The 12,468-nt window shown below is 38.1% G+C and overlaps 1 protein-coding gene across 1 annotated transcript; it reads right to left on the reverse strand.

The window, feature by feature from the left end:
* Nucleotides 1-3,285: 3,285 nt before the first annotated feature.
* Nucleotides 3,286-11,628, reverse strand: LOC135100283 (uncharacterized). The gene is made up of 7 exons (XM_064003141.1): nucleotides 11,543-11,628; nucleotides 10,182-10,349; nucleotides 8,110-8,346; nucleotides 7,666-7,899; nucleotides 6,813-7,040; nucleotides 5,720-5,844; nucleotides 3,286-4,187 (listed from the first exon to the last, which is right to left on the reverse strand). The coding sequence occupies exons 1-7, from the start codon at nucleotides 11,558-11,560 to the stop codon at nucleotides 4,097-4,099; spliced, it is 1,101 nt and encodes a 366-aa protein (XP_063859211.1). The 5' UTR covers nucleotides 11,561-11,628; the 3' UTR covers nucleotides 3,286-4,096.
* Between the last annotated feature and the right edge of the window lie 840 nt (nucleotides 11,629-12,468).

The following is a 12,468-nucleotide window of genomic DNA, read 5'->3' on the forward strand; positions in this document are numbered from 1 at the left end:
CACGACACATATTAGATCCATTGTTCTTTGGGCCACACCGTGTGATCGAATCTCTCCATGGCCACAAAGAACAATTCTAGATCTCAAAACCTTAGGGGGAAGAGATTGTCCATGTTGATCATTTGAAGCGTGTGAACAAGGGATTCGAAGATGAGTGTGCACATCATGTATCATTAAGTTCTGATTTAACAAATCCTTCAAGCACCTCAAGCTTAACCACACACACTTCTTCTTACAGGCTGAAACTTCGTTCCCATTCCAAGTTTTAATCATCCATTTTCAATATCATGTATATATGTGTATATTTCTCCCTCCTTATATGTGTTCTACATGTATCATATTATCTTATCATGTTTTTTTTTATGTTATTAAGGTTCTTGTTCCGTACTCTCTCTCTCTCTCTCTCTCTCTCTCTCTCTGATGTCATGTATCATGTTAATTGCTCCCATTCTACTGCCTTATTGTTATATCCAAATGTGAGGGCGCATTATTCGTGGGGGGAAGGCATCTGTACCCGTCTCAATAATTACTTATATATATATATATATATATATATATATATATATATATATATATATATATATATATATATATATATATATATATATATATATATATATATATATATATATATATATATATATATATATATATATATATATATATATATATATATATATATATATATATATATATATTTCATATATTCATCCCACGCGTACCATAGCCAAAGAGTCCTTTCTTCACCTCTCAAGGGAATTTCACACCAACTTCCAGTCCTTAGGGATAACACCTGTGTACATATGTTCGTCTTCCCTCCTGGTCATTTCTCCTCCTTTCTCTACATCAAGTGGACTTCACACCCCACTTCCAGTCCTTAAGGATAACACCTGCATTCGTCCCCCTTTCTCTACCTATCAAGAAAATTTCACACCCATTTCCACTCCTTAGCTCAGATGAATACATCCCGCATGTAGCATCATGAGATCAGTTCACGTTCAGTCCCAGTCAGAGACACAGTCAGTCACCCAGTCACGAGCAGTCAGTCTTGGTCTCTCACTCAGTTTCACTCAATCACAGTCAGCCATGAGAGACGCTGCTCAGTTATAATCATATCACTTCATAGAGAGAGAGTACAATCTCACGTTACAGTCATCTCGAATCGAGTGCGTACAAATCTGTTATTTATTGAATCAAGAACTCTCGTCATTGTGCCTTTTATTCGCACATAGCAACATAATATCCGTTAACCACCCACGATCTCCAAGCTACTAGAATCGCCACACACCGGTTCTCCACGCTAACAACACTCCAAGCATCTTCATCGACTGAGCAAGTAACAAGCATCATCAATCATCAACTCCAGAACAACAGAGGTGACTAATCAACTCAGAAACACTGGTGGCACAAAAGCATCCTGATACAGTAGTGATTATCATTCCTGATACACTGGTGGGTGGCAAACATCTTTGATACAAGTGGTGGCCAAGGACTACCGATACACCTCTGGTGGATGACTTCCCTTACCCCGGGACATAGGGCCACTGCGACATGTGGGTTTCCAGTTTACCTGTCCCAGGTTTCCTTAGTTACCCATACTGACCGCCTGGAAGGAAGGAAGAATAGCAGGATAGCCAGTGCATCGACTGCCACAGTTTCGCTTTCGAATCGTGTGGTCCATTTCATTGCCAGAGTAGCGCCAGCCACCGCACCACGGAGGCACTTAGTACACTGTAAATAAAATGTGTAATAAAATGTGTAAACACTCGAAGTGTTTTGAAGTGTATCCTCCAACGGTTTCAATAGACTATCGTGGAAGTCCTCAGGGTTTATAAATATAATTACACATCTATTATTCTACCAATTCCTCAAAAACTGAATCAAAGTACTTTTAATTACCAGTGGTAATAACATTAGAATTCCTGACCAATCAACGTTAACAAACAAAAAAAAAATAATAATGATAATAATAATAATAATAGCAATAATAATAATGATAATAATAATAATAATAATAATAATAATAATAATAATAATAATAATAATAATAATAATAATTATCCAAGCCTAAACCAAGATTCGGAAATGTAATAAACCGATGAAATGGTTGACCGCTGTTGATCCAGTAAGTAAGCTCCGTTTCCCTAAGCATAATCACAACTCCATACGCCTTAGGCGAGGCAACAGGAAAACCAGGCCAAGCACTATGCGCGAGTGCGCACACATTAACGGTGAGGTTGTGCAATCATCTGCGTTAAAATAAATATATAAATAAATAATAACTAAAAATGGCTGTAAGAAAGGGAAGGAATGCTATAGTTTGAGAAAATAGAACTACTGGAAGAGAGATTAGCAACTACCGTTATAGAGGGAATGGGGGGCATAGCAATTACGAAGGGACTCCAAGGACGAGGGAAGGGTAGGATTTAGAGGGGTAGTAAATTTAAGATAAATAAACCAGAACTTTATTTCTCCATACGAGAGACTAATCAGACAAGCAGTAAACACATGAACAGGTGCTAGCACAAAAACGAAGACCGCGTATATACCTAATTTCCTACGTGCCCATCCAAGTTAACTAAGCCATCTTAATTACCTAGAAAAGGAAAGAAAAAAAAATCTCTCTACACATTTCACAACTTAAGATGTATACATGGAACACACAATACGTCTACAGAACGCATGCCCGGACCAGACGGGAAATGATGAAAAGTTGGCGAAAAAGAGAATAGAGCAGCGAGTCCACATCCTTCCTCCCCCGTAATCAACAAGGGACTGAGGGTTGGGAAGGAACGTAGCGAAAAAGGAAACTAGCTTAGTAGCAAAGCGAAGCAGGTAACTGACCATTGACAAATGGTTCTGAATGTATCAAGTATTCTTCAATGACTCATGATATGTCTATGGTGCAATGCCCTTCTTATCTCTTCCAGAACACTGCAGTGTCTCTTTTTAGTGTACTTAAAAAAAAATAATAATTATTTAATTTATTAATTAAAATTTAAATTAATTAAATTAATTTAACTAATTAATAAAATTTATTAATTATTTAAAAAAAAAATCACAAAAATTAATCTACAAAGTGTGAATGGAAAGTTTATCAAGTGGTTCATGTGACCGCTCGAACGCACTTGTAATTAATGAACTACCTGGTTAGTTTCGACTTGATTCTCTGGCTGGGTAGTACCGCTGCCTAGGTGTGAATAGTTACTCAATCTGAATATAAATTACTAAGGACACTTGAACACTCAAGTTGTGTAATAACCGAAATGTTACCTGAATGTAGGAATATCAATGAGAGAGAGAGAGAGAGAGAGAGAGAGAGAGAGAGAGAGAGAGAGAGAGAGAGAGAGAGAGAGAGAAGTACAAGGAATGAAAAAAGATTGTTTCCTGACGCGGGACAGTCAGCGGCCTCCTTTTCACAGCCAGCCCTCTCATCACCATCTCTGTCGTGCTCGTTCAATCACAATTCAGTGTTTAGATTTATTAATTTCATTATCTATTATTTTTTTTTTTTTTCATTTAACCTATGATGCATTTATTGAACATGCGTTTTTTTTTTTTTAATATATTTTCAACCAGCCTATCCAATGAGATACTGATATTCATTTTTATGACCTAGAATAAGAAGAAATAATAAGGTAGTACCGTCTCTCTCACGCCTCGCCAGCAAGCAACCACTAGATCGTTTACAGTGAAGTAATTCTTTTACTTCAGTATCATAATAATTCACAACATAGATTGAAATGTATATCATGTATATCCTGGAGAGTGTAGTGATGGGCAAGAGGAAAATCATAAAGATAAGAGATAAACCTCTAATATGTGCATAAGAGTAGGCTTCACTCCTCCACTTCCTTCCATACATCCTACTCTATTCATGTTTAGCACTCGTTATGCATTATTTATTATTTGTTTTAAATCTCTCTCTCTCTCTCTCTCTCTCTCTCTCTCTCTCTCTCTCTCTCTCTCTCTCTCTCTCTCTCTCTCTCTCTCTCTCTCGTGTACACACATCAAGATACAACATAAGCTTTATCCTAGCAATACAAGTAATACAAACAATACTAGGAATCTCTTCCAGCAGCAGGAGGGAGAAGTGTCAGCAGTATATCCAATCTTGATGGGCAGGGGGACGGCACGCTACTGGACAGGGTGTGTGTAAAGTCTTGTTCTCATATTTCTTACGGTATCTGAAATGTGATTTTCTAACTTAGCATATTAAGTACGTTTTTCTTTTTTTCTTTTTTTTTTCTTCTTCTTCTTTCACAAATTCTTAAATACTGGAAAGTGAAGACAAAACTTATTATATTTTTCTTTTTTCAACAAACTCAATGATTCAGGCAATACTAAAAAAAATAATAATAATAATAAAAAAATAATGATAATAATAGTAATAATAATAACAATAGTAATAATAATAATAATAATAAAAATAATAATAATAATATCAAAGATAACTTGCAGCATCGATGTTGTGGCGCACCCTGTGGTCTGGTAGTTCAATGTTTATTCATTTTTTTTTTTTTTTATTATTTAATTTACTCATTTATCTTTTTTGCCGACACCTTTGAGATCAACAAGAGTTGTACATCATGACACACCTGTGGAGCCGTGGGTCGCAACACACTTGTGGTAGCGTGTGTTACACCACACATGTAGAATCACAACCACAACACACCTGTGGAAGCGTGCATCACAACACACCTGCGGAAGAGTGCATCACAACACACCTGTGGAAGCGTGTATCACAACACACCTGTGGAAGCGTGCATCACAACACACCTGTGGAAGAGTGCATCACAACACACCTGTGGAAGCGTGCATCACAACACACCTGTGGAAGAGTGCATCACAACACACCTGTGGAAGCGTGCACCACAACACACCTGTGGAAGCGTGCATCACAACACACCTGTGGAAGCGTGCATCACAACACACCTGTGGAAGAGTGCATCACAACACACCTGTGGAAGCGTGCATCACAACACACCTGTGGAAGAGTGCATCACAACACACCTGTGGAAGAGTGCATCACAACACACCTGTGGAAGCGTGCATCACAACACACCTGTGGAAGAGTGCATCACAACACACCTGTGGAAGCGTGCATCACAACACACCTGTGGAAGAGTGCATCACAACACACCTGTGGAAGCGTGCATCACAACACACCTGTGGAAGCGTGCATCACAACACACCTGTGGAAGCGTGCATCACAACACACCTGTGGAAGCGTGCATCACAGCATACCAGCGTAAATGGATTATTCAACTAAATCATGGACTTTCTCCCACATTTTTGTCTTTTAATCTTTATTGAGGATATTTCAGCGCTATGGGCGTAACGTCATTATTGCCTGCATGAACAATGTATTCAGAGGTCAGCATTCCAAGACGATTTTGTTTCTCATTAAGATCACTTTCAGGGATCACAGAGATGAATATTGAGGTCTTCATGATTGCATTCTCCAATGATGATCCAAGATTACCATTAAACAAGCTAGAAACATGAAAGCACTTGTAGAAAGCCCCAATAAATTATACTAAAGCTATTTAAAGAATTTAAGAAAAAACGCCGAAACATTTGGCAATGCAGGATCAGCAGGAAATACGCCCCTTGAGCTAGTTTCTTACTGCAGAAGGTAGTGCAAAGGGGAGAAGAAAGTTCATAAGTATTTGGAGTTTTAGCATGTCTGATCAAAGACGTCAGTTTAGTAACAAACCTTGGTTTTCCAACAAAATCTCCTTCCGATCGCTGCGAGGGCCACGGAGAAGATCCCTTAAATGATTTGCAGTTGTAGCTGTCGTGTGCCACCAAACTGCCAGTCATCTTCGGCCACAGGACTTTCTGTAACCCACGACGACACAAAACACTTTGTTCAAGATCAATACAGACGCTTGTTTTACCTTCCATCCCAAAAATGGCGGAAAGGACACCAGACTGGTAAGTAATTAAATAAGACAGACAGACAGACAGACAAACAAATATGTAAATAGAAATACACCGAAGGACATAAATATATTACTACTACTACTACTACTACTACTACTATCAGTACTAATGATGATAATGATGGTGATGATGTTAATGATAATAATAATAATAATAATAATAATAATAATAATAATAATAATAATAATAATAATAATAATAATAATAATAATAATAATGATAATAATGATAATAATAATAATAGTAATAATAATTATATTAATAACAAAAAACAGTAACAACAACAACAACAACAACAACAACAACAACAACAACAACATCAACAACAGCAACAACAACAAATAAAACAACAATAATGATGATAATGACGATGACGGTGGCGATGATGATGTTACTACTACTACTACTACTACTACTACCACCACTACTACTACTACAACCATTACTACTAACAACAACAACAGCAATAAGAACAATAACAATAGTAATAATAACAATAATGATGATGATGATGATGATGATGATGATGATGGTAATAATAATAATAATAATAATAATAATAATAATAATAAAAATAATAATAATAATAATAATAATAATAATAATAATAATAATAATAATAATAATAATAATAATAATAATAATAATAATAATATTAATAATAATAATAACAACAATAATGATAATGATGGCAATGATGATGACAATGGCAATGATAATGGTGATGACAATGATGATGACGATGACATTGACGATGACAGTGATGATGACGATGACAATGATGATGGTGATGACGATGATGATGAAGATAGCATTGCCAACAGAAGAAGGCCACCGACAAGCTAAACTAGAGAGGCATTTACCTTAATGATTTGTTGATCAAGACCGTAGTTCCTCTTACCAACGGCCATTGCCATCATCTTGTCCCTGAGGTTTCTTAACTTGGTGGCTAATGCAGGATCGATGTCCCAGCGGGCGTCCCACATCCCGCCAAGCACGGGCATTCTATGGTAGGGATGGTCCCTCATCACGTGGAACATCTTCCCAGATGCCAGCCACTCCTCCACCGCTGACACCTCCCTCTGTGTCACCTGGAGGCACGTATTAAAGAGTTGCTTCACCTGGACCGTTCTTCACATCTCCTTAGAAAGTGAATGTTTTGAATTCCTTAAGTGTTTTTTTGCATTCACCTTTGATCCACCTGTCTTACAGCTGGAGGAAGCACATGGTTGATTCGTACAAATTACTTTCGAATAATCGTAGCGATGGAACAAGTATCGATCTAGTGTGATGGAACTTTTGATACTTTTAAATTACTCTGTAGTACTTTGAGTTTACATCTCAACAAAGTGTAATTGTACTCAGTGAGCGTTTTTGTTGCCATGATAGATGCTCTAGACTCTAGAGTCTACATCACTGATCCACGGTGAAATTTATTTAATTAAATAAAATAAAAAAAGAAGAAATATATATACATATATATATATATATATATATATATATATATATATATATATATATATATATATATATATATATATATATATATATATATATATATATATATATCATTTTTTTCAGTTTTTGTTCTCACCATGTTTACCTTATTTGTTTCTTTCAGGGCTGACATCTCACGTGCGGGGACAGGTAAGGAGGTAAGGAATGCCAACTTAGGACTGATATCAAGCTAACATTTCAGCCAAAAAGCTCACTTACCTGAGAGTCGGTGTCGCGAATCAACATAGCGGATATTTTAGAATCTCCAAGAGGTGCCAGTCGCCACATCATCGGATGCACGTTGGAGAGATTACCGAGAGGGTGTGGGAGACTTGTAATATCACAGATGTACAGCAAACAGTTGTAGCGATGCAGCAAGGGACACAGGGTAGCTGCGTTGTATCGTGGATTTGTGTACAGACGCACCTTCCAACCAGGGTAAAGTTTCTCTACCTAAAATTATCAATGAATTCTGCGCAATTTCTTGCGTAACAAGATCTTATGTTTTGCATGGCGAAGTCATATAGATGTAAAAAATTCAGTCTCAAAAAATATTCAGTACAAATAAATCAATAATGTATTTTATTTTCAACGGAATGAACCTCAGCGGGATTACTCTCTGGAGTAATAGTTTTTAGCGTTGGAACCTTATATGAGTCTCACCTTCAAGAGTATGTCTTCCAATCCTTTCCAGTATCCTGGATTATTGCCATAGAGCGAGAAGCTCAGCACTTTAGAGCCAACATTCCATGGTCGTCGGCCACAGGTCCCGTTCACTTCTTCCTTTAACCAGTTAAAAGTTACCGAAAGCTCACGACATTCCTCTGTCTGGCATTGGCAGTCATCGGCTTCCCACCACCTTAAGTCCTCTTGTAGTCTAGGTCCAATCACAGTCTGGTGCTACCTCACCATCAGACAAAACAAAAAGTTTACTTAACTTACAAACGCTGTGTCAAGATAAAAAGATAACATCACTTGTTTACGTATTGAAAACTGAAAGTGGCACGTCACCTTAGATTTTAAGTTCTACTTAGGCAGAGTGATGCATAACACTGTTGCTAAGGAGCAGATTGGCTGTTTCTTCCCAGAGATATGGACACAGTTATGAATATCTGCATTTTTCTAGTACTTGAACAGTCATAGATGTGAGACCATGATCATTATAGATAACTTGTTGTTACGCTTCTTCAATGACACTTAACTACCCCCCTCTTCTACAGTGAACATTCAGTCTGTCCTTTACTTTTAATCTGAACTGGAAACTTCACATCTCATCTCTAACTAAAACAGCTTCTATGAAATTTAGTGTTCTGAGATGTCTCCGCCAGTATTTCTCACCCCCCTCCCCCCAGGCTGCTAACTCTGTACAAGGGCCTTATCCGTCCATGTATGGAGTATGCTTCACATGTCTGGGGGGGGTTCCACTCATACCGCTCTTCTAGACAGGGTGGAAATCAAAACCTTTTCTTCTCATCAACTCCTCTCCTCTAATTGACTGTCTTTAGCCTCTCTCTCATCGCCGCAATATTGCATCTCTAGCTGTCTTCTACCGCTGAGATGTCTCCGCCAGTATTTCTCACCCCCCTCCCCCCAGGCTGCTAACTCTGTACAAGGGCCTTATCCGTCCATGTATGGAGTATGCTTCACATGTCTGTGGGGGTTCCACTCATACCGCTCTTCTAGACAGGGTGGAAATCAAAACCTTTTCTTCTCATCAACTCCTCTCCTCTAATTGACTGTCTTTAGCCTCTCTCTCATCGCCGCAATATTGCATCTCTAGCTGTCTTCTACCGCTGAGATGTCTCCGCCAGTATTTCTCCCCCCCCTCCCCCCAGGCTGCTAACTCTGTACAAGGGCCTTATCCGTCCATGTATGGAGTATGCTTCACATGTCTGGGGGGGGTTCCACTCATACCGCTCTTCTAGACAGGGTGGAAATCAAAACCTTTTCTTCTCATCAACTCCTCTCCTCTAATTGACTGTCTTCAGCCTCTCTCTCATCGCCGCAATATTGCATCTCTAGCTGTCTTCTACCGCTATTTTCATGCTAAGTGTTCTTCTGATCTTGCTAGCTGCATGCCTCCCTTCCTTCCACGGCCTCGAAGCACAAGACTTTCTTCTTTCTCTCACCCTTATTTTGTCCATCTCTCTAATGCAAGAGTTAACCAGTATTCTCAATCCTTCATCCCTTTCTTTGGTAAACTCTGAAACTCCCTGCCTGCTTCTGTATTTCCACCTTTCTATGACTTGAATTCCTACAAGAGGAGGTTTCAAGACACTTATCCTTTAATTTTTGAATACCACTTTGGACCCTTTTCTGGGACTGGCATCTCAGTGGGCTTTTTTATTTATTGGATTTTTGTTGCCCTTGGCCAGTGTCCCTCCTACATAAAAAAAAAAAAAAAAGCTTGCATCTTTTTATCCTGAAAACAGTTCTGTACTGGGAACATTCTCTGTAAGTTATTTACAGAGGGCTTACGAATACCTCAAGGAACTGAGCAAGTTTCGAAAATACAGAAATAAATAGATAAATAAATAAATAAATCAGTCAGCATAATCTGATGTCCTCTCGTCGTAGTAACTGAGAAAGGTCAAGCAATGGGACTCATGTTTCCTTTATGGTTAAAACTAATATAATCCTTTGAAACACTCTTGACATAATAATATATTGACTACCAATGCCATTTGCACAAAATAGGGTATGAAGATATCTGTTATATTTTGTATCCAAGGTACCTTAGATGACTCATGAGTAACGCGTCCCAGTCTATCGATTCCACTTGCAATGTGAGAGAACGAGGAGGAGGACGAGATGCAGTAGAGAAGGGACGGAAGGAAAATGACAGTGCTTAGCGCCAACACCTTCCACCTTTGCCTACGTGCGGTCTCCATCAAGACTGTGCTCTGGAAAATAAATTTATAAAACAATAATAATGAATAGATAAATAAAATAAGTGAATAAATAAATTTCACTATTTTGATTACCTAGTGATCTTCTTCGATGCTATCATAAAGCTTGCTAACAAACTCAACTAACCATCAGAAAAGAAGGAAAGAAAAAAAAGGCTAACTGAAGTAACAAATAATCTGCCTGAGTCACTGTAGGAATGCTGTTCGGGACATTAAAAAGCTTACAAAGTTATCATCCTGTCTGCATAATAATCTAGTCAAATATACATAGTTATAAACTTTGCCAGGCTCAATAACTAAGACTCAAGCATTTTTTTATCAGTTTTGACAAACCTCGGCTTACAAAATTTCTTTGAATAACATTTCAGTTAAATTAATTTAATTATACGTTTCTGGTATCTAATAGTACATACATGAATGTCATATCAGTGAAAGCAAAAAGTATAAGTTTTACAAGTAGGAACATGCTGTTACTTTTGGTTCTCTGTAATGTGTGTCATAAATGACACTTTTATAAGTATATGTATACTATATTTATGTAGTACATTCGTAAGTACATACAGTACTGTGAGACATGAGTGAGGTAAGTATATACGTGCAGGGTTCTCGCCGCACAGACTGTTATACATACATGGAAGTATCACACCGTAAGTAATATAGTTTTGGCTCAGATAGGGAAGAAAAGGTAATTTGTGCCTCCCCCCCCCCCTCTCTCTCTCTCTCTCTCTCTCTCTCTCTCTCTCTCTCTCTCTCTCTCTCTCTCTCTCTCTCTCTCTCTCGTCCCCAGCAAAGCTATGACATATCACCATGGATCACTATTTGCATATCACATTATCATCACGGATCAATATACATTTCCATGCCACATCATCACCACTCACTACCTCCACGTCACATCACCACCAGTATTCACGACCCACAAGAACGAAATATAAGCCTGTATTTCACAAACACACACACACACACACACACACACACACACACACACACACACACACACACACACACACACACACACACACACACACACACACACACACACATACACGCACACACACACACGCACCGGCACCATACACACACACATACACATACACACACACACACACACACACACACACACACACACACACACACACACACACACACACACACACACACACACACACACACACACACACACACACCTTGTTAAAGATGACCATAGTCGAGTGCAGCACCGCACCGTGACACCTTGATAATATAACTGCCAAGCGCAACAGTAAACAGCCGCCAGATGGCCTTACCGTGCAGATGGTTGCAATGTATTGCAATGTATTTCAATGTATTGCCAGGTACGTAAAACTTGAAATCCTCCTGTTAATAGATCAGTACTGGCTCATGTACAATTTTAACACGATAGTATTCTTTACTTTATCAATACCATATACAAATATGATTGGTATATAAGAACATAAATGTATGAGGAACCATGGGGAAGTCTACGTGAGCTTTGGAAGCACGGGGTGATTTTATTATTCTTTATATTTTATTATCTTTATACCGGTATATCATTATACCGTTTATTAGTTCTTTTGCTTTAGTTTCCTCCAGTTTCATTTTTTAATGTATGTACAGGTGTTGGTGTGTGTAAAGGTGTTAGCGGTAAGCACTGTCATTTTCCTTCCGTCGCTTCTATACTGCATCTCGTCCTCCTTGTTCTCCCACATTGCAAGTGGAATCGATTAACTGGGACGCGTTACTCATGAGTCATCTAAGGTACCTTGGATACAAAACATAACAGAAATCTTCATACCCTATTTTGTGCAAATGGCATTGGCATCCCGGTAGTCAATATATTATTTTGTCAAGAGTGTTTCAAAGGATTATAGTAGTTTTAACCATAAAGGAAACATGAGTCCCATTACTTGACCTTTCTTAGTTACTACGACGAGAGGACATCAGATTATGCTGACTGATTTATTTATTTATTTATTTATTTATCTATTTATTTCTGTATTTTCGAAACTTGCTCAGTTCCTTGAGGTATTCGTAAGCCTTCCGTAAATAACTTACAGAGAATGCTCCCAGTACAGAACTGTTTTTAGGATGAAAAGATGCAAGCTTTTTTTTT

The sequence above is a fragment of the Scylla paramamosain genome, chromosome 5 (assembly GCF_035594125.1).
Source record: "Scylla paramamosain isolate STU-SP2022 chromosome 5, ASM3559412v1, whole genome shotgun sequence".
Lineage (NCBI taxonomy): Eukaryota > Metazoa > Arthropoda > Malacostraca > Decapoda > Portunidae > Scylla > Scylla paramamosain.